The sequence below is a fragment of the Uranotaenia lowii genome, chromosome 3 (assembly GCF_029784155.1).
Source record: "Uranotaenia lowii strain MFRU-FL chromosome 3, ASM2978415v1, whole genome shotgun sequence".
Classification (NCBI taxonomy): Eukaryota; Metazoa; Arthropoda; class Insecta; order Diptera; family Culicidae; genus Uranotaenia; species Uranotaenia lowii.
In genome coordinates this window covers 67,824,375-67,851,469 of record NC_073693.1, presented here as the reverse complement: position 1 = coordinate 67,851,469, position 27,095 = coordinate 67,824,375, and the positions used below count along the sequence as shown (strand labels likewise).

Below are 27,095 nucleotides of genomic sequence, written 5' to 3'. Positions count from 1 at the left end.
TTTATAATAAATGTTATATTTTTATTTCCTATTCCGATTTACGGTGGAATCCGCTAGTGGATTTGATGGAGCAATCTAAAGAAGGAAAACGTGTTCCCCTTTATTGTAACAATATCGATGCATTCAATTCGTTCTCTCGATTACCGCGACTTTATCCGCGACATATAACTAATTTGAAATTCTTATAAGCGCAGGATATCACCCACCGGGCTAGCACGTCGTTTTTTTTTCAAATAAATGGTCGTTTGTTCGAACAGATTGACACTGCCAGTGCAGCCCTAGTGCGGTAGCCCTATCGCTCAATTAACTAATAAAAATTAAATTGTAATAAACTAACTACCATATTGTATGTCTTTCGTTCATTTTTTTTTTTACAAATAAGCGCATGTTCACGTGTACGAATTCAAGTTTCTGTCAAATGAGATGCAACTGTTGCATTTTGTAATTTGTAACATAACGTTTTGCCTTACAGCTAGTAGGTAGTTTGCGACTGTGTTAGATGGAGTAGTTGTTAGGAAATAAATGTTTGGATGATAGTCAAATACAAAAAAAATAAAAACAAGATATTCACAATAATTAGCTAAACAAGTGAGAAGAATCACATGATCACAGATTCACCCGTACGTACGTCCTTGGGGTTCGAGTCCGAGTGCAGTCAATCAGACGATCTGCACCGACTGATAGGGCGGCCCGTGGTGATGGTGGTGATCCAGATGGTCCTGCTCGATCTGTTCCTTGAGCATCTCCAGCTCCCGGATACCGGAAACGGTGACCTCGTACTTGTGGGTCATGAGTGAACGATAGAAATGCAGCGCGAAGGCTACGAAAATGACCAGGACTGGAATCAGCACGATGCAGGCCGACCAGGCTGCGGTGGTGTTCAGATCGTAGAACTTGACCCAACACAGGATGGCGATTTCCAGCAGGAACAGGATTAGTCCTAATAGTGTGGAAAAGGCCCAGGCCGTTTCGATATACCAGTGCAGTCGCTCGTGGGGCGATTCGTTGACCAACGATATGCTGTGCAGGTTGCAGACCGTTTCGATGTTCGGTAGGATGCAAGTACTGATCATGAGCGCTAGCATGTGTACGGCTACTAGCAGCGTGGTGCAAACGGCAAACGCGATCAGCATGCTCGGTGGAACATTCGTTTTTTCATCCAGCTGCACTTCGACCATTGCGACCTACAAATAAAAAAAGAAATTTTTAAATAAAAAAAATGAACACATTCATACAATAGTTTAAGGTCTAAAAAAATAAACATAACCATCTCTTAAAATCCAATTTCCTTCATTTTTGCCTGAAAATTTGTGTGCGTGAGTTTTTCAAGATAAAAAACCGACGATCTATAACGCAATTAAGCATCGTCTGCGTCCAAATAAACGGCATGGTAGATAGATAAAGAGATAAACAGGGAGCGGCTGTCTGAGAAGATACACGCCTCACACAGCATTTAACATTACATAATCTTAAAGCGCATCGATACTAAAAGTAAATTGAAAGAAAAGCATCATGACGTCATTTTTTGATTCTGCCTTTTCGGTTTGAATAAAATTTGAGAATAAAAAGGATACGATATCCTACATTCTTTAAAAAAGATTATTAAAATTAGATTTGAAAAATTTACGAAGGTTAACATTTCTATGAATAAGGTAGCTTTATATCTGTAGAATGATGCCTGCAGCAAATAACTGAAAATAGTCGCTTTGAATTCCGCAATTTAGAATATCGAGTTTCATTGAATAAAGCTTAGCAATCAAGAGAGAAAAGTGAGAAAATAACACGTACAATCTCCCACTACACTACCCTTATCTACACCGGACCTCCATATCCGAAAGCCATAACACGCGGCGGAGATTGTCGTAATGAAAGATTTTTAATTTGGCGCATTTAATTATTTATTTATAAACCGCCTAGCGCGAAAGGCCCGCGCGTTGATCGTGCATGCTGTAGTGAGTTCAAAAAAAAATCAGCACTTCTTCCGCAACCAATATGTTTATATGGAAACACAGGATGACACAATTTTATATTTTAACATGCCCTTTCTCCGTGAATCTCCATGAAATGATGAGATGGAACATTTTGTGCACGTTTCGATAAAGGGTGTTATCGAAGAAGCCTTATAGAGCAATTGGTCTTTATCGAAGCAATCTTTCGAAACTGATTGTCAGCTTTTTTTTCACTCTAATATGTGTCGTGAGCCTTCTTGGAACAATTCTACTGAATCAAAGCAATCGAAAGAATACCTTTAATTCAACCTCGGTATAAGAAAAGTTAGAAAACCGGTATTTCGATAGCAACTTACTATCTTCTACAGTGAGCGTTTTCGATTGATGAATTTGTATCGTTACCCTCTCTTAAATTAACGGAATAAGAAGCTACTTGAAGGTAGCTACTAAATGGTCGTATCCGTAAGTTTACTGAATTTTTGACGACTATTCATAGATAGCCTGTTTTCGAACTTTTTATAAACCTGCATTTTCAGAGACTATTCTAACGCCTAAATTTGACTTTGCACTGGATTTTAAGTATGTTAACGCAAGGTTTAGGCGCTAAAATTAAACGCACAGGTATGAAAATAATTTCAGAAATTTTCCGCTAGTGCAATTAACTGAATTATATTTAAAAAATTTCATTATTATCGAATTATCTTTCTCGCATGTTTTTCAACATTATTTTTCAAACCCACAAATCAGACTCTACTCCAATTATGACATTCTTTGGAGGTGGAATTATTGGTATAAGATTCTATGCCGGACAGGCACTAACAAGCTTTCTCATCGCTGGCATTGTCCTACCAGCGCAGCGCAATCGCATTGCATGTGTCTGAAAGAAACCAGAAAAATACATATTCTATATCCCAAAACAAGACAAAGCAGGATTGAAACAATCTATGACAATGACAATAAACTTTGTTTGCTAGCTGACTGTTTTTCTTGTTTCGCTTGAATGTAGTGGTCATGCATAATTTTGCTAGGGTGCTCGAGTCTTTATGTCAGTAGTGCTTTTCCAATCATATCACCTTTGGTACAGTATACTTTTAGCGCATTTTTGGCATGGGAAGGGAAGAATGCCCCGATGTGTAGATTCCTGGCAAAAAAAAGACAGAATACACTTTTGCATTGAGTTAGCGCCGAGCGGTGTTGAAACTTTGCAACCTCTTCTTAGGGTGCATCTGATACTCCTCACAGGATTTAGTCAAAAATACTTCTAAAATCTGTTTCTCATAGAATCTGGCCGCATCTTTTCATTCACTGCACCGCTCCTAGTTGTCACATCGCGAATCTATTGTCAGTGTTTTGATCCGGATGGTTTGTTTACTTAGTGGTGAAAATTTCATCAAGATTGAAGCAGTCAGTCAAAAGTTATCGACGATGGAACGCGAAAGGCGAGAGAAAATTCTGCACACTCACGTAGAGAAACCGACGTAGTCAGGGGTAAAGATCGCGAAATTCCTGAAATATCCAAAATCGACTGTAAATTCGGTGCTGCAACGTTACCGGGAGACCCTTACGGTGGATCGAGCAAAACAAACCAGGCGTAAAAGTGGAACATATGACCGGAAGCTGCGAGCAAAGATAATTCGATCAGTTTACAATAATCCTGGAATCTCTTTGCGTGATTTGGCGAAAAAGTTCAAGACGAACTACAGTACAGCTCGACGAATTTGTTGACGAGAAGGCTTGCGGTTGTATCATGCAAGCAAACACATTCTCTGATATGAGCATTCCAGTTTTTCTCGGTCTCCTGTGATTCTGAAATTTCATTTCTTTATAATCCGTATGGTAAGAGGACAGGAACGTTTGTAGTGATAAAATTACACTCAAACCAAAATCGCGTCATTTGCCAGCTTCAACTTGTATCTGAATGGATAGACAAGAGACCGCGTACTTAAAATAAGGTAAGCATAAAGAGAATAAATAAATTGGAGTCAAATCTATATCTCAGAAACCACTGAACAAAATTCTACAAATTTAGCTTCTTTGAGTTACCAAAGGTGTTGTGTTTAATTTTGTCGAATATACACCCAAAATTCAGACTTTGCTCCAATCATGAGTTCATTATGACACCGCCATCGGCATAGGATGTGAACGCCGGCGGCGGTGATCCAATTTTAGACCACCGGCATTAATCTTCCAGAGCAACCGCATGCATGTTTCAGCGCATTTTTGGCATTGAGTTAGCGGCGAGCGTCATTGAAATTTTGGAACATCTTCTTTGGGTGCAGTTTCATTATCTGCCGCTCTCGGCAAGACTATCCCTAATGATAAAAATGTAATGAAGAAAAACAGCTTCGAATTTTTTTTAAAACTTTCTTGTATTTCGGAAAAACGGTACAATTCACCTTTTTGCTAGGTGAATGAAAAAAAAAGGTAAAATTCACCTCGAACAAGGGATGAAAAAAATAACCTCAGTTACTCGCTAAATTTAACCTTTTTATTATTTTCCGTGTAGAATAGTACACTAGCGACGTGCGAAAAAACGAGATATCTCGTAGAGGAATTCCAAAATTTTTGATGCCACCCGTTAAAAAAAGAAAGACATTTAATGATATGAATCAGGTTTAGCAATTGCTTCGGTAGCTTTTACTTAGCTCGAAATCAAGCAAAGCAAAAGCCCAAAGCATTTGCTTAGTTTGGTATGAATAAACATTTGCTTAGCGGATGTGTACTAAAGTCTTAGAACATAGCTTTTGCTTCGAAAAATAGAACTATCCAACCAGCAGAATCTGAAGTTTTCTAAAGTAAAATGAAAGAAGACGATCAGAAAATTGAAAAGTACGGCTAAAGTAGCCATGAAGTCGACGGTGCGGATGGTGGGTGTAAGAACGACCGGAAAGTTTTTGGTTAATGCGTGCTCGTATGTTGATGTTTAAAAAAAAAATGAATACATATTCGAATATAGTCAAACAACAAATGGCCTAACTTTAACATTTATCATAGCTCTCCCACACGTATTCGGATCGGGATAATCCTATGTATAAAAAATAGGCAATAGGCGTGCATCTTAATTTAAATATTTTTTTTTTAAATCTTAGAAAGAAAAAAATTATGTAAATATGGAAGTCTGAATTATGTTTTAAATTATTACAATTTTCTTCCAACTTCGAGCCGATTGGGACTTCTTCCACTATAGCCGGAATTTTTTAATTTGGAATATTTACTAATTGATTTGTTTAGTTTCATCTTAGACGAATCATTTCATACAACGACAGGAATATGAAAAAAAGCTGGGTTATCACTTCGACTTTTCTTTATCCATGTTGAAAATGAAATTTTGAATTGTATTGAAGTGTAATATTGCTAATTTAAAAAATTCATGACATTGCTAAAGAATTTTATTATTGGAAAAGTCTGCTACCGAGCATGCTTAGAAAATAAAGCAATTGCTAGGAGATTTGTCGAGCGATTACTTTAAATTTGGGCTTTATTCATACCAAATTAGCTTGTTCTAAAAGTAAAAGCTCCTGACAGAGAAAACAGCTGTCAAAAAAAACTTTATTCATATCAACCGAAGCAATTGCTTTAAGCGACTGCTCGACTGCTCGATTTAGTTTAGCAAAAGCAATTGCTAGGTTTTTTCATATCACCTATTGAATTATACAAAACGATAGCTAATTTTGTCATTGAATGAAATTAGACATGTCAGTAGAAGAGTAATTAACACTTGGCCGGTGTTAATTTCAGCTCGAACAGGACAGCTCGAACGATTTTTGAGATAATCTTGAAAATTATGAAAATCAGGGTGGGTTTGATTTAAATCACGATTTAAATCATTTGATTTTTATCAATGATTAAATCAAAGTTTCTCAATGAATAAAATACCTGAAATTTAGGGAGTCTCAGCAGGCTTTGCTGTGAAGCGGTTGTGTTTTTTTTCGTCTCCTCGCGTTCGTGCTACGATTTTCATTTTCGTTTCGGGTACCATGCCTAATTCAAAGTGAAAAGTAAATTTATGTTTGAAATAGTGATGACAATACAAATCAGTGATTAGCAAAATCTGAGAAAATTAACTTTAAGTTTTGTGAATCAATATGGTGGTGAAGCGAAGGGTTCTATTTTTAGTTCCGAACGAGCTCATTATATTTTAACGCGAGTGAAATCCTATCTTTTCATTAAGACCCGGCGGGTATGATTTGGTTTAAATTTTCAAACAAGCCGTCCACGATAAACTAACGAGAAGAATTTAGGAAAATGGACTGGCAATAGAAAAATAATTTGTGTGTATAGGTACTGGAAACTTGGTCAAATAAAGTTTGGTGGTTTGGTTATTAAGAACTTTGACGTAGTGCACTGGTGATGCTAATGGTTTAAAATTAGAGTATAATTCGAAAATAAGTACATTGGTGCATTTTCCAAAACATATCTAGTGAAAAATGTGAAAAGCAAACATGTTTGAAGGACGGGAACAGGGAGCGAGCGACTATTTGCTATTGAAGGAAACCCCGGTGAGCTTGTTCCTATATGTAATTTTTATACGTTTCTTTTTATCTCAATATACCTAACTCATGCAGAGAATATCTATCATTAGTTTGTCATATTTACAATAACTTCTTCAAATATGTAGGTACAGATCAGAACCCGTCAAAGTGAAGAAAGCCGTGATTAATTGTAGCAGCGGTTGTGTGAATGTTTGCTCTCTTTTTGGTCAAAATTACATTTTGATCACAACAAGCGTTAATATCACGACGAGCCATGGTACTCTCGGTAAAGTTTGTGGAAGACGAAGTGAATGGATGTCGGATGAAACCTGGAGGATGATCGATGATCGGAGAAAGGCGAAAGTCGGAGTTGAGCAGGCATGTACCGGGTCAGCCAAAGCAGCCGCCCGCTTACGATATGCGGAGCTGGAAAAGGCAGTTAAACGAGCTTGTAGACGAGACAAGAGAGCCTGAACAAACTCCCTAGCCGAAGAGGGAGAAAGAGCCGCCGCCATTGGAGATATCCGATTATTATATAATATTTCTCGCCGCCTTAGTGGTGCAAGGACTAATGCAAGAATGCCGCTGAAAAACCGAGCAGGTCAGCTGCTGACAGATCGAACAGATCAGCTCAAGCGTTGGACTGAGCATTTTGATCAACTTTTCCGAGTTACAAACAGCAATGGACAACAGAACCCGCAGCTCGAGGCGCCCACAGTAAGTCGCATTAATGGCGTCAACTCGGAAGCGCCCTCGCTGGCTGAAATAGAAGCGGCAATCAAGGACATGAAATCCAACAAAGCGCCTGGAATCGATTGCATTCCTGCTGAAATGCTAAAAGCCGACCCTGCCTTGTCAGCACAAATGTTGCACCGTCTTTTCGCTGACATTTGGGATGCTGCAACATTCCCGGCCGACTGGATGCAGGGTATCCTCGTAAAGGTCCCAAAGAAAGGAGACCTAACAGAGTGCGGTAACTGGCGTGGCATAACTTTGATCTGTACAACCCTCAAAGTACTCTGCAAAGTGATCCTAAACAGGATCCAGGAGAAAATCGACGCTACACTCCGACGGCAACAAGCTGGATTCCGATCCGGACGATCATGTGTGGACCACATCACAACGCTACGAATAATACTGGAACAAATCAACGAATTCCAGGACTCTCTTCTGCTGGTGTTCGTTGATTTCGAAAAAGCATTTGACCGACTGAACCATGAAAACATCTGGGCTGCTCTTAGACGACGAGGAGTCCCAGAGAAACTAGTCCATCTCATCGAAGCACAGTACGAGGCATTTTCGTGCAAGGTCTTACACGACGGTGTCTTGTCCGAACCAATCCCGGTAACTGCTGGAGTGAGACAAGGATGTATTTTGTCACCGCTGCTTTTTCTCATCGTAATGGATGAGATCTTGACTGGATCGATTGACTGTAGACCAAACCGAGGATTGCCGTGGAATCCTTCAACCATGAGGCAACTGAACGACCTTGACCTGGCAGACGACATTGTTTTGCTCGCCCAAACACAACAAGACATGCAGAGCAAACTCGACGACCTCACCGAAAGCTCCAAGGCAGCAGGTCTCAAAATCAATGTCGGAAAGACCAAGTCGATGGAAATCAATACAGAAAATCGTTCCAATTTCGTGGTAGCTGGACAACAGGTTGAGACAGTGGAGTGCTTCCAGTATCTTGGTAGCCAGATTACGCTTGATGGTGGTACCAAGAAGGACATCGAAACCCGGATCAGAAAAGCCCGATTTGCGTTTGCGAGTCTCCGAAACATCTGGCGGTCACGCCAGATCTCTCTACGAACTAAGATCCGAATCTTCAACTCAAACGTCAAATCCGTATTGCTGTACGGGTGTGAAACTTGGTGCACATATGCGGTGACGACGCGAAAACTGCATGTTTTTGTGAATCGCTGCCTGCGGAACATCATCCGCGCTTGGTGGCCTGACAACTGGATCTCAAACGTTGAACTTCATCGCCGGTGTCATCAAAAGGCGCTAGAAATCGAGATTCGGGAACGTAAGTGGAGATGGATTGGGCACACGCTGCGAAGAGACGAAAACGAGATTTGCAGAGAGGCGCTTGACTGGAATCCAGATGGGCATCGAAGAAGAGGCAGGCCCAAAAGCTCGTGGCGGCGAAGTCTAGCCGCTGAAATCCGCACAGTTGACGAGAACCTTGGCTGGCAGCAAGTGAAGACGCTGGCTCCGGATCGCCAGCAGTGGAGATCTTTTATCTCAGCCCTATGCGCCGGTCAATCGGCGCTGGACCCTTAGGTAGGTAGGTAAGCGTTAATAACTTTAAGGTCTCCATACATTAGCAACCATTTGCACAAGTTGCGTAAAATCTATTCGGGCCGAAATTATTTTAATATGACACTCTCTTTTGCCTCTCCTTTCTTCTCAAATTAGCTGTTTTCACTGCATTTTAGTGGTGGTACACCTATGTTATATTTAGTATTAAGCATTCATTAAGTTATGGAAATTTTCCATGTGATTGGAAGTAACTTTTCGATATCAGGGCAAATGCAGATTAATGCTCAGTGGATTTTATACAAGGCGTGACTAAAAAATTGAAATTTTTGACACAAAATAAGTACTAAACTGAGCAATCATTCTTGACATGCTTAAACGAAAGCTTAAAACATTTTTGTCCTCGTTGGTATCCGCCAAGAAAGTTGGTTTTGTTGTGATTTCCCTACGCTTGTTTTTTCGATTATAAACGTTGCCTGTTTCTATCTTACTTAAATTCCCAGCGGCTGCACTAAGATAATTATTCTTAATAATTCTTAACTCACGCAATAAGGTAATAAAGAGTTTTTTTTTATCTTTTATAAACAGTCGAGACTTTCTTGCAGATTCAATTGTTATTAATTATATCTTAAGTAAGAAATTCACGGCGCTTTCAAGGTAATATAATCGATATATCTCGTTTATAAGGATTAAATATTTGAAAAAAAAAAACCTTTCGAGCTGTAAACAAACCTCGAAAGGTTTTATGTTCGATTAATGTTTTCCGTTTCTTTTTTATTTTCAAGAGCGAGTGAAGGCGCTTTATCCTTGGTCGATGACCAGAAATGATTGTACACTGAAATCCAAAACAACCAAGAAAAATAATTCTTAGTATTTCAAAATCCTTTCATTGATCACTTAATATTTTTCAAAATAAATTTATTCAAAAGTTTTGTGATTTCTGTGTACAAAATAAATCATTTCCAGCCGCAGGAGAAAGGTCCTAGTTGCTTCACATTACGCATGGATTTTTCATCAAGGAGCATTTTTCTTAGCATGCTTCCAACGATATTGCCCATTTGAAACGTATGGTACTGGTGGTCCACGTTTCTTCATGTTCCTGTGTTCCAGATGTCTCTGCGTTCTCTGCTCCATGGTAGGCCCAACCATTTTATGTTTTTAATCATTTTAATGTTTTTATGTTAAAATGATGAAAGGCATAAACAAAGACAAGAAGAATAATAACGTACTCTTATTATTCTTTGGGACTCAGACATAAGTTCTGGCTGTGGAAGTACGATTAGTGATTAGTGATTAGTGAATAAAATACCTGAAATTTAGTGAAAATGGATTGTTTTTTTTCATTTTTACATGTTTTCAAGCCTTCAAAATTGACCTCTTTTCTTGCTTCTTGCTTGATCCCGAATGCTTGTCCACGCGTAGAAGGTGGTTGGGGTTTGGATAATGTTCACAATAATGTCATAAATATTACTCAAATTTAATTCAATGAAGATATTTTGATTGAAAATTAGGCATGTTGGCATTTCAATCAAATAACCCAAACAATGTCCGCTTAAGTCTGCTCAAAATAATTTTTGGTCATTTCTGTTGTCTCCTGAGCAGATGTTCGCGAGTTCGAGCCCAAGAGTAAACATCGAACACAGTTGTACCGGATAAGTTTTTCAATAACGATCCGCCAACTGTAACGTTGATAAAGTCGCGAATGCCATAATGATGGTAAAACCACTATAATCGAAAAAAAAAATCAATCAAACTGAAGTAAATTTTCTTTTCTTTTTTTTAATAAATAAATTTGATTTTTCAGGTTTTTGCTTAAATTTCGACGCTCACCTTTTTTAAAAATTTTAAATTAGAATTTATTCTATTTTTTTTACCTTTGAATTCTCTGAACCAAGAGAAGGAGAAAGCTGTATGAGTGCTGAATACCAGCTATTATAAATTAAAAAACTTTAAATATTTGTATTCAATCTATAAAATTAGACAGGGACAGTAGAAAACATGTATTACAAACGAGTAAGCTTACGAAGGAATTTAACAAAAATCGTTTCGAGTCGATTGATACAAAGTCGAATCGATGTGGATTTAGTTTGAAAAGCATTGGTCTTTGATGAATGTTGAAATTGTGAATCATGAATGTTACACTTGTACAGCCTTCAAAGCTGAGTTCAACAACTCCGTTTTTCACATGATGGAAGAACCTTCGGATATTGAAATATTTCTCTGCAATTTTAAAAACAAATCCTATTAAAATAAAATAAAAAATCTGATTTAAACTTAAAAAAAACCCAATTTCAATAAAAAAAATCCGATGTTTTTTTATTTTTCCCGACTTTTTCTCGCATGGTCTAACAAAATTCCCGATTTTAAAAAATTATAAAATAATCAATCATCAAAGCTTTAATTGTTTTCCATCATTAATTAGTGATTTTATTATGTAATATTTCCATTTTTTAAACTCCTCACTTTGACCGGCTCTAATTCTGCGCATTTTCATATTTCGCTAATGAGAAAACTTATTTTAAAATGTATAAGAACATTATAAAAAGTTTGAAACTTAACACAATAGGAACCGGTTCGAGGAATATTTATGGGTACTTTTCAAATAGAGAAAAATTTACATTTGAAATTTAAAGTTTTTTTTCTTAATTGAGGTATTTTAAACAAAGAGGAAGGATTTTGTGTTATTTCAAACTTAGAATATGAACATAATAAAAAGGTGTATTGTTGTTTAACTTTTTTTTTTATGACGGTCAAATTTGAAATCCTTCTCTTATCACTAAGACATCACGAGGGGGTTGATAATAAAAAAATAAATAAATTGGAATATATCGGACAAATCTTGCATGTTGCATGCAAATAAAATGCATAAATTCCTAACTGCACAAAAACGAATAACGAATTCTTTTTAATAGAAATTTTAAAAAGTTTGGAATTCAAAAAATGATAAAGTTCTCATCTTCCCATTTTTCATTCTTGGATCTTGTAGTTTCGAAAGTTTGAATATTCGGTTGATTGAGCTGAGACTTTCCCCTTTCATTTGAGCCCAAATTTGAAATAATCCACCGGGGGGTCTAGAACATTTTTTTTTAAATATTTTTTAACCTTTTTAATGTTTTTTTAAAGACACGTTCATAGTAATCATTGTGAAAACGCTCGTTTTACCTTTAGTGTTAATCCAACTCCATATGTCAATAACACGATTTGATAGGAAATTTCCCTGGCTACAATTTTGTAGAAGACATCGAAGTGATACAAACTGAGAGAAAAGAGTTAGAATGTCACAAACAGAGTGATAATTATTTCATTTGAAAAATCTAATACAATTTCTCATCACTGATTGAACCAAGACCAGAAATAATATTCTACGAGCTTAGCCATTGATTGTAGATAGTATAAATGCTCAAAACGGTTTATTTACATTAAAAAAGCAATGCTTTAAATAAATTTGATCAGGATTATCTGAAGTAATGAGTATTTATAGGGTTTTATTATTCCGGAACAAATATCGAATCAATCTTTCTCAAAATCTTTAAAGAAGAAAGTTTACAAACCAGTTTCAATAATGTTAAAGCTTCCAAATTCAAACTGATTTTGGTTCGCATAGCATTCTGCAAGAATTTTAGGACACAAAAATAGCTGCGATTAAAATGAAATGTTTAAGGAAAAATCGTTACGTAACGATGAACATACCTCCCCCCCTCTCCTATGTTACAATTCGTAAGGCTCAAGCTTACACCCTCTCCCCACCTAGGAGCGTTACGTAATTTAAGGGTGCCCCTAAACAAAAAAAAGCAAGCTAAATGTAATTTTACATATCAAAGACAGCAAAGGAATTCGAACGGTAAAATCATTTGTTTCTACCAGCCATTTCTCGGTAAAAACTGGAATGAATTCTACATTTAAATCTATTCTATACAACATGGGATGCGTTAAAAATTCACAATTTTTCAGTAATTCAGAATATGATAATAAGAATAAATATATGCGCAGCGCAGCTAACATTTCTTTGAGGAATTCCCGACATTATCCCGAAGGATTTTGAATTCCGACTTTTTCCCGCGCATTTACCGACTTTCCCGAATGAGTGACCACTCTGAATATGGGATAAATTTATAACATTCAAGTTACACTTCTATGTATAGCAAACTTGCGCCGAGCGAAAAAAAACTGAATATCTCGTAGTTGGTTTGCAATGTGTTAAGAAGGCAATCGTTTCAATTCACTGTGGGCTAATCTTTCTAAATAATAATCGAACGACTCCAAATAAAACAGTAATTTGTGGCCTAGGTTACCATGACATTGATCATATTGTTTGGTCGTTTGAGGACCACCTTGTCGCTAGAACGAACCTCATAAAGGGTGTCCACGATGAAATTGCCACTATGAAATTGCTCAAAATTTTGAACCGTTGAGTAGAATTTAATGAAAATTTGGGTGGATTTAGTTCATAGTGCATTGTTTACATCCTGCAATTTTTTAAGTCCTGTCATCAAAACTCGCGGAAATGGAGTCGAAAGGACAGCTCGTGCGTGATAAAATCTTGCGCATTCATCACGAGAACAAGGATCTCTCGCATCGTTCCCTCGCTAAAACATTGGGAATCGCGAATTCCACGGTGTCTCGAGTTATTAAGAACGATTGACCACCGATCGGAAGCCCAGAAGTGAAGGAAAAAGTATTCCGTTCAACACCAAAAATCACAACCGCGTAGTTGGGGCCTTCAGCCGAAACCCGAACGCCTTCGTTCGGAATGTGGCTAAGAAGCTGCACCTAAGCCGAAGTTTTGTCCAGAAGGCCAAAACTAAGGCTGGGCTTCGAACGTTCAAGGTACAAAAAGCCCCTAATCACGATGAGAAGCAGAACAAGTCCGCCAAAACCCGTGCCAGGAAGTTGTACCTCAACATGCTGACGAAAGTTGAATGCTGCATCATGGACGACGAAACATATGTGAAGGCCGACTTCAAACAGATCCCCGGCAACCTGTTTTTCACGACCAAGGATAAGTTCAGCGTTCCGGAGCATGTCCGCACTCAGAAGATGTCAAAATTTCCGAAAAAATTCCTGATTTGGCAATCCATCTGCACGCACGGGAAGCGGAGAGCACCTTTCGTGACCCACGACACGATGAACGGACAGGTGTACATGAAAGAGTGCCTCCAAAACCGGCTGTTTCCTCTCCTCCACAACGTCCCAACAATCAGGCCGGATTTGGCCTCATGCCACTACTCCAAGGATGCGCTGAAATGGTATGCGGACAATAAGGTCAATTTCGTACAGAAAATGTTCAACCCTTCCAACACTTCGGAGCTCCGCCCTATCGAGAAATACTGGACGATTATGAAGCAGCACCTTGTTAAACGACCTAAATCAGGTAGTGAAGACAGTCGAGGAACTGAAGAAAGTATGGGCTTACATGCAAAACACGGTTGATTCACAGATTGTGCAGAATCTTATGGCCGGGGTTAAGGCCGAGGAGCGGGAATTTGTGAATGGACTGTAAATAAAATACGAATAAAATGGTAAAATGAAGTTTAATAGATATGTTTCTTCAATCCCTGAAAATTTGATGGTAATCGGATGAAAACTCGAATTTTGCGAATCAATTTTGTGTGTGGCTATTTCATCGTGGACACCCTTTAGATTCCCTTCGGGCCCGAGGAAAACCACCCGACGTTCCAGTGAAGGATGTATAAGCTGTGCTAGACTTGGACTACATGTTCGAAATATATCTTTTCCTAAAAGCTAATGATCTTTTATTTATTTTCATATTTCCCTTTCTATCCTCCTTTTTCGTCTAAAAAAGTGTTAAGCTAAGCATACAAATTGTAAGAATACAAAACGAGTTTGGCTCTCCCAAAGGTATGAACCGTTTCAAATAAAGAACTTACATATCAACAGTAAGTTGAAAAAAAATATATTACAACATGTTTGCTCAAAAAAGGATGAAATTCATTGAAGTTTGTAAGTAAAATATATAGAGATAGCTTTTGACTTTTAAAAAATATTTCTTAGAAAAAAAACATTCGCCATCCAGTGCCCCTTCTAAGGCGAGAGCCGGGGATGCCTTCGCCCGTCGTCGATCGCATTGGGGGGAAAAGAAACAGGAGCGAATGGACGCGAAATTCCACGAGCAAAAATGTCTCCTGATCTCGCACAAAAACCCTGACCATGACACCTGCCGTAAACATTTATTCGCGCATACAGATAGGTACTATTTTTTCTTCTACGCGCCGGGGGCGACATTTGCGAGACGTAGGTTGATGACCACACAACACTGGTTTGGCAACGTTACAATCTTTTTCTGATTATTTTTTACGACTTAACGCACCCCCTCGACTAAAAACAGCTGGTTGCCGAATTTTGTGTGAATTATTTGATAGGGATTTTTGAAGTGGGTACTCACCATTGCAAATCCGGATAACAGGGCCGAAGTTTTGCTGGAGGCTTTCAGTTTGGCCCGACTCAGCTGCAGCTTCCGCCAGGATAGGTAATTTGGGGAGTTGTATTCGTCACCGGATTGTGACATTGTGCTTAGGCCTGATCGTCGCTAAAAAGAGAAACAGAGAAAATAAATATTAGCTCAATGGAAATTAAACTTTGGTGCGGTTTTGGTTCATTGATCGTTGATATCGCTCTTACAACTAGCTCGTCACCGAGTTGATATCCGGTTGGACTTCCGGGGGCACCAAAAGAAGAGGCAGCACCACCGATGGTGGAAATTCCGTTGAAATAATTACTGCTGTGCGCACCAGCAGCCCCACCCAAAAACTGGGACTGTTTGTTGGCTGCGCCGGAAACGACTGAGCTTTGCTGGGTGGCGTTAATCCCCGAGAGGCCCGCGCTGCCTGGTGATGACGCGCCACCTGCTGCTGCTGCTGCTCCGAGAGCACCGGAAACTGGTTTATTGCTGAATGGCGATTTGTAGTACGGCGAGTTCAAACAGAGATTTGACTGTGAGCAGCTCGGATGTAAATGCATTGTCTCATCTGCGATCTCTGGGGTAAACGGCAAAATTGAGAGGCTGTGGTTTTGCGCCGGTCCTCTCACGAGCTGAAGCTGCCGGGCGGCTTTTATTTTTTCTTAATGGCGCTTAAACAACTAAGTCGGATCTAATGACACGCTCTCTGATTGCTGTGTACTTGCGCTTAGCGCTAGCGGACGAGTTTGTTCACGCGTATGGCACAGTTGTTCACGATGAGTCAATAGTTTTTTTTTTCTCGAAAACTCTCCTTCTTTACAGAAAGACCAAATTTGAACAACACGATTTGGTTGATTTTTTCAAGAACAAGTGTCTTAGACAGTTAATCAGTAAAAGTCGCACTTTAACACAAATCAATAATGGATCATCGTTTTACAAGTGTTCACACACAGTCCAATTCCTCGCGTTCGGTTCGGTGCTTCTTATCTTTGGATGCATCTTTGTTGGCATTGTGAGTGGCTCTCGTGCGGTACAATCTATATAATAGATGCACTATTATAAACTAGAAACGAATATGATATTTTCTCTTTTCATCAATTAAGACGTTAATTTTTATGACACACACTTGTTTTTTTGCACAGAAATGTAACCATTACTGCCGTGATATGCTGTAGTGACGTACATCCATTTTTGACGATTTTGACATATTGATTCTATTTTATGCGTTTTTTCTACGAGCTTTTTAATGTTTTGATTTTTTTTCGAAAAAAATCAAAACGTTTTTGAAATATCCTAGAAAAACGAAACAGCAATTCTATTGCTTATACGCCGAAGTGACGTATATCCAAACATCTATGGAAGAGGTACAGAATAAACCTTGTAACTCAAATTGTTTTGAAATTCTTAAAATTTGAAATGTAGGCTCATTTTTACATGATTCTTTTTTTTTTTATAAAAAAATGGGTCTACATGAATCTTTAAAATCTCTATATATAAAAATGGATTTCTGTCTGTCTGTCTGTCTGTTCCCTATAAACTCGGAAACTACTGAACCGTTTTGCGTGAAACTTGGCAGGCAGGGGTATAAGAGGCAAGGAAAAGTTCCTATTATGGTTTGAGACCCCCCCTCCCTCTCCTACGAAGGGGGATGGAGGGCCGCCCAAACAAAAGACAATTTTTTGCATAACTCGAGAACCAATCAAGCAAATGGTATCAAATTTGACGTGGGGTGGTATTTTGGTACGAGGAATGTTTCTACGAATATTAGGTACCTTCCTTTCAGGGGGGAGAAAGGAAGGGGGAGGGGGGCTACCTTATAATTTTTCACATAACTCGAGAGCTATTCAAGATATTGGAACCAAATTTGACATGGGATGGTATTGGAACACAAGAAATGTTTCTATGGTCATTTTGGACCCCTCACTTTTTTCAGTGGAGATATAAACAGGGGCTTCTATACATTTTTATTGCATAACTTAAGAACTATTCGAGCAAATGGAACCAAATTTGGCTTGGAGGAGTATTTGGGTACGAGAAAGGTTTTTATGAATATTTGATACCCTTCTCTACTTTTTATGGAGAGATAGAAAGGGGGGAAGGGGGCTTCTTTACATTTTCTAGCATAATTGGAAAACTTATAAATTATATGGATCTAAATATGGCATATGAAGGTATTTGAATACGGGAAATGTTTTTATGATGTTTTGAGAACCCTCTGTTCTTCCTGTGGGGAAATTTTAAGGTGGGAGGGTGCGCTCATACAATTTTTCACATCACTCTAGAACTTATCCAGCAAATGGAACCAAATTTCGCTTGGTAGGGTATTTGAGTAGTTTCGAGGAATGCTTCTATGAATATTTGGTACTACTGCCTTCTTCCAGTGGATGATAGGAAGGAGAGAAGGGGGCTCCGTTACAATTTTTCGCATAACACGAGAACTTATCGAGCAAATGGAAACAAATTTGACATAGGAGAGAAAATGGTTATATGCTTATCCGAGACTCCTTTCTCCTTCAATTCGGGATAAAGCTAGTTGAAAGGGGCTTACATCAAATTGTTTAGTATAAACCAAGACCAAGGTACAAGAAATGGTTCTATGATTATTTGAAACACCATCTTTTTCCAGTGAGTACATAGGAAATGGGGAGGGGTCCAATACAATTTTTTTGGTATGGGACCATTCAAATATTACGTAACGCGTTTAGGGGGGGGGGCATATTAGTTTGTTACGGTTTGTGAATTTTTGATAGAAAATTTGATAAAAGTGTGTTTCGTAGGGGGGTGGGGGGTCGAAAATGATCGAAAATTGCGTTACGTAATATTTGAACAGACCCTTCTGTCTTGCAGTGTAGAGAAGTGATAAGGAGATTCCATATAAATGTTGAGGTATTGCTGAAAATTTATCAATATAACAATATATCCAAATTTAATATGAGAGTTTTCGAAGTCGAAAAAATGGGATCCCTACCTTCTTTCACCATTTGCGGATGGGAAGGGGAAAGGGGGGTTTCCATACAAGTGTTTTGGCATAAACCGACCTTTTATGATAAACAACATTTAAATAATTTCTTCAAATTTAATTTTTTTTGGAAGGTTTTGTAACGCACACTGGGTCAGCTAGTATCTAAATAAAATTAATACTTCATATGGACGGTTTCGGTTTGTGGCCTTTGACCAAAAATTTTATTTTGCACAAATTTATGTATCAATGTAATGCGTTTTTGCGACAATGCATTTGATATTGATTCCCTAAGCAACGTCATTTAACAGCGTTATTTAAGAAATTTAATGATTTAATAAAGTTGGTTAATTTTCAATACAAATTTACATATTTTATGACATTTTTCAAAGAAAACATCCGCATTTCTCGTAGAAAAGTCGAATTTTCATCGTTCAGTTATTGGATAAATCTATTGCACGATGATTTAATACATAAACCGCATAATTTTTGCACTTTTAATCATATTTATAAAAATATTTTTTTTAAATAAATGAAAAAGCAGTTTTAAATTATTTTTAATTTTTTTTAAATAAATTTGACCAAATGTGCTTAATCGCATAATTAAGCTTCGCAATTGACTAAAGCAATAATAAAACGACGAAAATTCGACTTTTCTACGAAAAATGCGGATGTTTTCTTTGAAAAAGTTCATAAAATATGTAAATTTGTATTGAAAATTAACCAACATTATTAAATCATTTGGCAAGGAACCCAGGAGAACCCATCGACATTTTCTACATACATTTAGATCATAATCACATACATTTAGATCATAATCGCAAGCAAGTTATTGCAATTTGAAAAATGTATAATTTTAACCTATTTTTTGCGATTTTGACAGAAAAAATCTGCGAAACGAATAAGTGTTCCACTAGAATATCTCATTTGAGTCCATTTCAATCGAATACTGTGGAAATTTGAGGTATTGTATAGCTGTATATCAAAAATATGTGAAAAAAACCATTTTTTGCAAGGTTTCCTTAAATTATTATTTTTGCAAGGTAAGTACACAACATAGAGCTTAACAATGTTCTACAAAGTTGATGTGAAATGTATAATGAACAACTTTGTAGAAGAAACCATGCCTGTATCTTGCTTCTGTAAAGAGTTAGATTTTGGCGCCACCTTGCGGAGAAAAATAGGACTAATTCAAATCCATCAATAGATAGCGCAAATATAGTCGAGTAACTTTGTCGAAGACACCGATGAGCTACAACGAAGCCTCTGGCCTGCAGTCAGTTTTGACCGCAAAAGTGTGGTTCCTGGCCCACTGTGGGGCGGTGAGGTCATAATTCACATTTTTACAAATCACGAAACAACGTACATCTATATATATAAAAAGCAATTTCTGTATGTTTGTTTGTTTGTTTGTTTGTTTGTTTGTTTGTTTGTTTGTTTGTTTGTTTGTTTGTTTGTTTGTTTGTCCTCTATAGACTCAGCCGTCTTAAGAGCTAGAGGTCTGAAATTTGGCATGGATGCTCATTAGGATCAGGAAGGATGAAAAATGTTTTCAGATTTTCGGACGCCCCCTTCTGAAGGGGGTCGTCCATACAAGACAAATATTGTTTTCGCGATATTGACTTTACTTTTCGTCGGATCGTGTTGAAAATTTGCACATGAGTGTTTTGAAAGACGAGCAATCGATTTCAGGTGTCAAGGTGTATGTAAGGGGTCAGCCAAAGGGGTCGTCCATATTAAATGTTCGCTGTTTTTTGCGATATTGACGTTATTATACATCGCATTCAGCTGAAAATTGATACACGATAGTTTTGAGTGACGTGCAATCGATTCGAGGTATCAAATTCAGTGTAAGGGGTCGGCAAAAGGGGTCGTCCATATCAAATTTTCAATATCTTAGTGATATTGACGTTTTTATACATCGGATTGGGATGAAAATTTGCACATAGGAGTTATTAGGGACAAAAAATTGATTTCACTTATCCAAACTAAAATCAGGGGTCGGCCAAAGGGGTCGTCCATATTAACTATTCACTGTTGATGTGATATTGTCGTTGTTATACATAGGATTCAGATGAAAGTTGATACACGAGAGTTTTGAGGGATGAGCAATGGATTTCGGGTATTAAATTTAGTATAAGGGGCCGGAAAAGGGGGTCGTCCATATTAACCGTTCAATATTTTTGCAATATCGTCGTTATTTGACATCGGATTGTTATGAAAATTAGCACACGGTAAGTTCCGGGGACGGGCAATCGATTTCAGATGTCAAATATTTTTCCAGGGGTCGGCGAAAGGGTCGTCCATATTAATTAATGTTCACTGTTTTTAGCAATATTTACGTAATTATGCAACAGATTGCTTTGAAAATTTGCACACGGGAGTTTTAAGGGAAGGGCAATCAATTCCAGGTATCAAAGAGTGTTATGTTATGCCACCGAAGGGGTTTCACTTTTTGGCAATAAGAGCGTTGTTATGCAACGATCGAGTCAAAATTTATACACGGGGGTTTTTTGGCACGGATTTCAAATTTAGTAGCAGACGACAGAAAAAGTAATCGTCCAATATTTTTGCAATTATTACTAAACAATGAATTCGGAAGTGCATCTGGAAAATTTTCGGCAATTGACTTTCATACAAACTATTCATGACATATTCCAAGTTCAGAAGCGAAACGGAGTTCGTATGGGATCAGCTAGTTCGAAATAACAACGAGCAAGTTCGATGCAAAACAATGAAATCACGTTACAGAACAAAACATCACGTTCAAGACTTAAATGTCTATAATCCACAGAGCTGCAAGCGAATTTTTGTTCCAGTATCTCAATATTTTTTTTTCTATATAATGCGTACAAAAGTAAGTAACATATAGAACAATATGCTTACGCAAAGCGACGGTGATGACAGTTGGATTGAGATTTTTATCTCAACACACTTCCGAGATATGAAGGTTCACGTTTCCCCATGGCCCATGATACCCCACTCTCCCCTACAAATAGGAAAAAAAGGAAGCCCAATGAAAGGAGCTGATCATAATAAAGCCAAATTGTCGGGACTAAAAGTGGGAAAATTTCTTCCTTTTTTCGGCAAATAATTTCATAGTAATTTATTGCTTACAGAATGGTTTGGTTTCAATTATCTACTTATTTATTTGAATGGGATGTTTTTTTTAAAAAAGGATGTAGAATTCATATAATTTCGGGTTGATCATTGTGATATACCTGCTGTTAAGAATACATTCATTACCATTCAGCAAAAAATAGAATGACAATTATTACAAACTGCTCTAAATTTCGACATACATACATTCGACATATCATAGTGTCGAAAGACATTTTCTGGATTATATGACTTACAAATGCGTGTATCTTAAAAAAACCACCATTCGTTTGATGGAAATACTTTATCTATATGAAGAAAATAAACGTAATCTTATGATAATTCATAAAAAAAAATTTAAAAAATATCGTTATTTATAGAAATATTTCTAAATTATTATTGGTATCTCCCATCGGCCGGCGCTCAAATTTTTCAGTCATGTCATTGTTCAGTTTTTCTCACTTATACTTTGTCAAATCTGTATTTTGGGTGGCTGCATCTTCCTCCTCCAGTCCCGTTTCCCGGTTTTTGGCAAAATACTTCTCTTTTGAAAGAAACTGCGGGCAATTTGGTGGATTCAGCTGTTTCGAAATTAACATAACTTGGTTATTTCTGAGCCAATAAAATAAAAATTTCCTACTGGAATGTCAGCTGGCCAAATCTGGCAAAAACGAAACAAAACCAATATGAGATTGAACTTTAAGTATAATCGGTTAGTTGAGAGCGTAGGTTGCGGAATATTCATACAAGGATACTTTTTTAAGCTTTTAAAAACAGCGAAAACCAAAGTTTTTGTTTTAAAAATTGTTGAAATTGTCTTGGAAAATTATTATATTTTTTACAAAACAATCAGCAAATAGATACTTTAAACTGCAAAGGAATTTGCCGCGATCAGAAAAGTTATAGAATTCAACCGCTGGAATTTGTCAGAAATGGGTTTATCATAATTTTTGTCGTCCATCAGAAAACACCTGTTTCATTGCCTCGTTATGTTGATAAAAAAATTAACGCACCGGCTACACAGCTTAGAGCAAGTTCACTCGTGTTGGAAGAAAGTGGTACTATTAGCACATTTTAAAAACTTTTCCATGCAAAAACCATTTTCAAGATCTGCGGCCTTCAAGTATTTTTACAACACGTGTTCTATTTTCTTATGCTGTGATTCAAAAACAGCAATATTTTTATCCCATACGGCTGAAACACAAAAACTCTAAGCGCCCAAAGATCTTGAAAACATTTTTGCATGGTAAAATTTTTAAATGTGTCAAATATCTACCACTTTTACCCAACACCAGTGAACTTGTTCTTACGAGCTCTGGAACTAGCAAAAAATTGTTGTTTGAGGTTAGGTTTTAATGAATCACAGCAGGGGCTACACTTTTAGCTTATCGGAGAAAAATTGGTGGGACATTTAAGCGATGTACACTTAGTTATTCGCTTATTCAAAATTATAAATTCTGATACAAGCCTTGACTTCCCTGATGACCCTAAATCGTAGTTGCCGATCATGTGCTTCACTCCAACACATGTTTGCATACTTTTCCACCACTCGCACATTGTAATTTTTGGTATAAACAACGGTTTTGTCAGCTATCGATTTGATAATGATGGATTTCGAAGGAAACCGTTCAAAATGATGTTTTTCTTTATCTCTTGCATCGAAAATATCTCGAAAACGTGTTAATTTAAAAATAAAAATAAAAAATAGATCGGATAAAGGGTGTTCGGATCACAAAGTGGTCAACTATAAGTATTTTTTTGAATCATTCATGTAAAAAACCTGAACACCCCATTTTGTAGGGGTGTGTGCGCAATCAACCGTCACCAAAGTAATAAAAGTGTTCGGAGAACGTATTTTGACAACTTGGAAGCCGGGATCTGGGGGAAATCGAAATCAGGGAACCGCAGTGACGCAACGAAACTCCAATCTCTCCGTTCGAGATGTCGCTGATAAGTTGGGAATCGTCTACAACGATCCGGACTATCGACTTATAAGAAGGTAGCGACTGCTAATCGCAATGAAAAGAAAAGCTTTACGGCAAAAACAAGATCTCGGAAGCTGTATACGACATTGTTGACAAAGTTTGATTGCGTGGTAATGGACGACAAAACCTACGCCAAGGCAGACTTCAGACAGCTTCCGGGACAAAAGTTTGTCAAGAAATATCTCGTTTGGGAAGCTATCTGTACCTGAGGCTTGTAAAGCGACATTTCCGTTGCAGCCGGAACCGTCAATCTGGAAATTTACGTAAAAAAGGGTCGTTTGCTGCCTTTCTTGAAGAAACCTGACTAGTCTGTGCTGTATTGGCCGGATTTGGCATCCTGCCATTATAAAAAAAGACCATGGCGTGGTATGCCACTAACAAAATTCAAGTTGTGCCCAAGGATAAGAACCCACCCAACACACCAGAACTTCGCCCAATCGAAACACATTGGATGATAGTTAAGCAAAACCGCAAGACAAGGGGTCAAACGAAAGTCTCGCGAATTTGGACTAGGTCGACCGGAATCTTAACTGAGTATTTTTTCCGTCTTTTATACAGATTGAACTTCAAGAAAAAATATACTTTGATTTTTTTTTTTTAAATAAACAAATAATCGATTAACACACAATTAAGCTTGACCACTTTTTGAACCGAACACTCTTTAGATTCAACTATAACAGTATAATTGATTTAATAATTGATATTATAGATTTGAATACAATTTGATGATTGATTTTAGACATTAAATTATAAATATAATGGATTCAATTACAAACTGATGATTGACCTCACGCTACGAGCTACCAATATAATAAATTCAACTATAATGGCATGATTGATTCAACTATAAATATCATAGATTCAACTACAAACTGTTGATTGCCCTTACAAAATCAATATGAATATAATAGACTCTTCTGTAGTGGTATAATTGATTCCGCCGTTAATATGATAGATTCAACTACTATTGTATGGCAGATTTCAGGTATAAAAGTATAAATATAATACATTCAATTATATTTTTATAGTTGATTGTGTTTCATTTAGATAGATTTTACTAAAAATTGAATATCATTGAATTAGCATGTTGTATGTGTTTAAGTGAAAAAACGGAAAAACGAGAACCAAATAGTAATGATGGGTAAATTGAAAAAAAAAAATAATGTTTTTAACCCGAATAACTTTTTAATTGTCCCTCCTTCTAATCTATAGATAAATCTACCCCTCAGTAAATGCTGCTGAAATCAGTGGGCTTTCCGACAGCAGCAACTTCCATCGAATTTTTCGTTTCCTTGCGCCAGGAATCGAATTTGGTGGGGAATATTCGACCCAATTCAACCCGGTCTTATGATCAACTGAGGCGCATAACGAAGTATAACGAAATTCGTGATGGAATTAACACAAGAGCAGATTTCAACGCTTAAGTTTCCACCTGCAGCCATTCCAAAATACGTCACCTATCCGGAAGAGAACGAAGTGCCGTCACTCAACACGAAGTTATGGAAGCTTTAATTGCTGCTCACCATCAGGTTTGTGTTTAAGAGTTCAAATTATTTTCAGAAAAAAAAAATAATTCGTTATTTCTTGGATATTTGCATATTGATTAAGAAGAGAAAAGGCTGCGAAAAAAAAACCACGTCAACCCGATCGACCGGATGGAGGTGATAGCTATTTTCAATTTAGTTTTCACGACATCATTTATCCAAATCAAACCAACCGATGTGAGCGAGGGCCGGTTTATAAAAATGCAAATTATATAGATGCCTCAAATCTTTTCAAACTATTTGAAATAAATACATTTTTGATGGTGAAATTAATCTGCTATTATATTTTATACTTAAATCATACATCCAACAACAGAAATATGGTTGAATGTGCATAAAATCAATCATAAAAATAAAGTAAATTCAACTGTAATTATAGTTGATTGCATTAAACCAACTATAAAAATATAGTTGATTCAAATGTGTTTTAAGTTGATTGCAAAAAATCAAGTATAAAAATATAGTGGAATGTACTATATCTATAGTTGGATTCACGATGTCAATCAAAGAAAATAATTGAATCTAATATATTTATGGTTGAAGGCGAAGAAAAACAATCAAAGAAGTATAGTTTAATAAACTATATTTATGGTTGAATGCAAAAACTTCATCAGATAATTTACCATACATACAGCTACAAGTTTAATATTAATAATTGGTAGAGATTTAATCATAAATATAACTTAATATACGTGAAATGTTGTTGGATAAGCTGTTCTTGTTTTCCCGTGAAAAGTGAGAAAATTTATTCTTTTTTTGCTAGTAAGGCCGGAACAAATTTGAAATCTTTCTTTTGTCACTTTGAATTGACGCATCACGAGAGGAGGTGAAAGGGGGGGATAAGAAAAAATATTCCAGATCTCATACATAAAAATGAAGGCGTTTTTTTGTAACACCATCACGTATAAACGGACGGTCGGAATGAGGTGAGATTTGGTATCCGAGGGTTTTTCGAGTGAGAGATGGTTTGTATAATTGGCTCGAGAATCTCATTTTTTATGGAAGGGGAAAAATTTTATGACGATTTTCTTGAAAATTGATTCACGTGCACGAAGAATTTAATGTTGCATGGATGAAAATAAACTTTTTCCAACACTTTATTAAGTAAAAGGCGAAACGAAGTTTACCGGGTCAGCTAGTTTTCGATAAATTGAAACAAGTTGAGCAAAAGCTTGCATGCCGACATTTTTCAGAAAAAACGAAGTGGGGTGCGGGGTGACAAAAGAAGAATTTGATTGATTTTGATTCATTGCATAAAAGATGGTTTGAATTCAATCAACTATTTATTTTATTTTTTCAATGGAATGTTTTTGAAAAGTATGTAGATTTCAAATAAGGATAACACAATGTGGTATACTGTGAAGAATACTATAACATTCTTTGGCAAAAAATATAATAACAATTAGTCCAAACTGCTGTAAATGTCGAAATATTTCGCTGTTGTCGTAAGACATTGGCATGGTCATAAGGGTGGCCTGAAATTGCATAATGTCTGGGAATCGATCTTTGAAAAAAGTCCACTTTTCAAAAATTTAATACAAAAAAAAATTTTTTTAAATTTTGTTTGGAATCAAAACTAATTATTAATCAAGTAGAAAGTAATTTTCTAATAAACTTTTTTTGCCCATACATTTTTTATTCAACTGAACAAAATGCGTTGCAAGCGTTTGTGTTTGAAACTCGTAGTTATCCGACTCGTGATAAAAAATCCACTTTTTGCAACTTGTTACAAAAATTGCTATTTTGAATTATTGAACTTTGGTTGAATAAATTAGCAAAATGTGACTTGAAGATTTTTTTTTATAATTAAAAAAATTATAATTTAATGTTTCTTTTAATATCCAATTTTAAAAAGACATTTTTTCTAAAGGGATTAAGTTAAGGTTGCCAGAATTTTTTCCACCCCCATCCGGGCCTAGCAATTCCGGGCATTTTTTCAAAAAAACCTGGCAAAATCCGGGCATGGATTTCAATTTTTCAAATCCAAAAACCGGGCAAAATTTAGGTGTAATTATACATAAAAGCAAAGAAAAAATGCAAAAAAATTGAAATTAATATTTATTTATGTAATTGCAGATTTCCAAAAACTTTTTGGAACACTTAAATATTTAAAGGTTTATAAAAGTAAATCAACGAAATTATTTGAAACAACCAATGAAAATTTCTATACCGTTAATCGATTTTGCTAAAACTTACTCAAAAACTTTAACTTTTTTGGGTTTTTTTTGTGAAAATTGTGAAAAAATCCTGGCAATATCCGAACTTTTTTCACGATATCCGGGCAACCGGGCCGCACCGAACTTTATCGAAATTTTGCTTCAAATATCCGGGCAAACCCGGATAAAACCGGGCAATCTGGCAAGCTTAGATTAAGTTGATAATAGATCTTTTTTTCGTTGAAAAT

At 36.8% G+C, this 27,095-nt stretch overlaps 1 protein-coding gene across 3 annotated transcripts in view; it reads right to left on the bottom strand.

The window, feature by feature from the left end:
• LOC129750505 (calcium release-activated calcium channel protein 1) overlaps positions 1 to 27,095 on the bottom strand; it is a 114,235-nt gene continuing 87,140 nt past the window's right edge. Inside the window, exons 2-4 of one of the 3 annotated variants that reach the window (XM_055745468.1) lie at positions 15,326 to 16,141; positions 15,090 to 15,233; positions 1 to 1,184 (exon numbers count right to left, since the gene is read on the bottom strand). In XM_055745468.1, the coding sequence (XP_055601443.1) occupies positions 660 to 1,184; positions 15,090 to 15,233; positions 15,326 to 15,664 (1,008 nt within the window). In that variant the 5' untranslated portion in view covers positions 15,665 to 16,141 and the 3' untranslated portion in view covers positions 1 to 659. Of the gene's footprint in view, positions 1,185 to 15,089; positions 15,234 to 15,325; positions 16,274 to 27,095 lie in introns of those variants that run through there. The other 2 variants (XM_055745467.1, XM_055745466.1) reach the window with 2 other exon arrangements.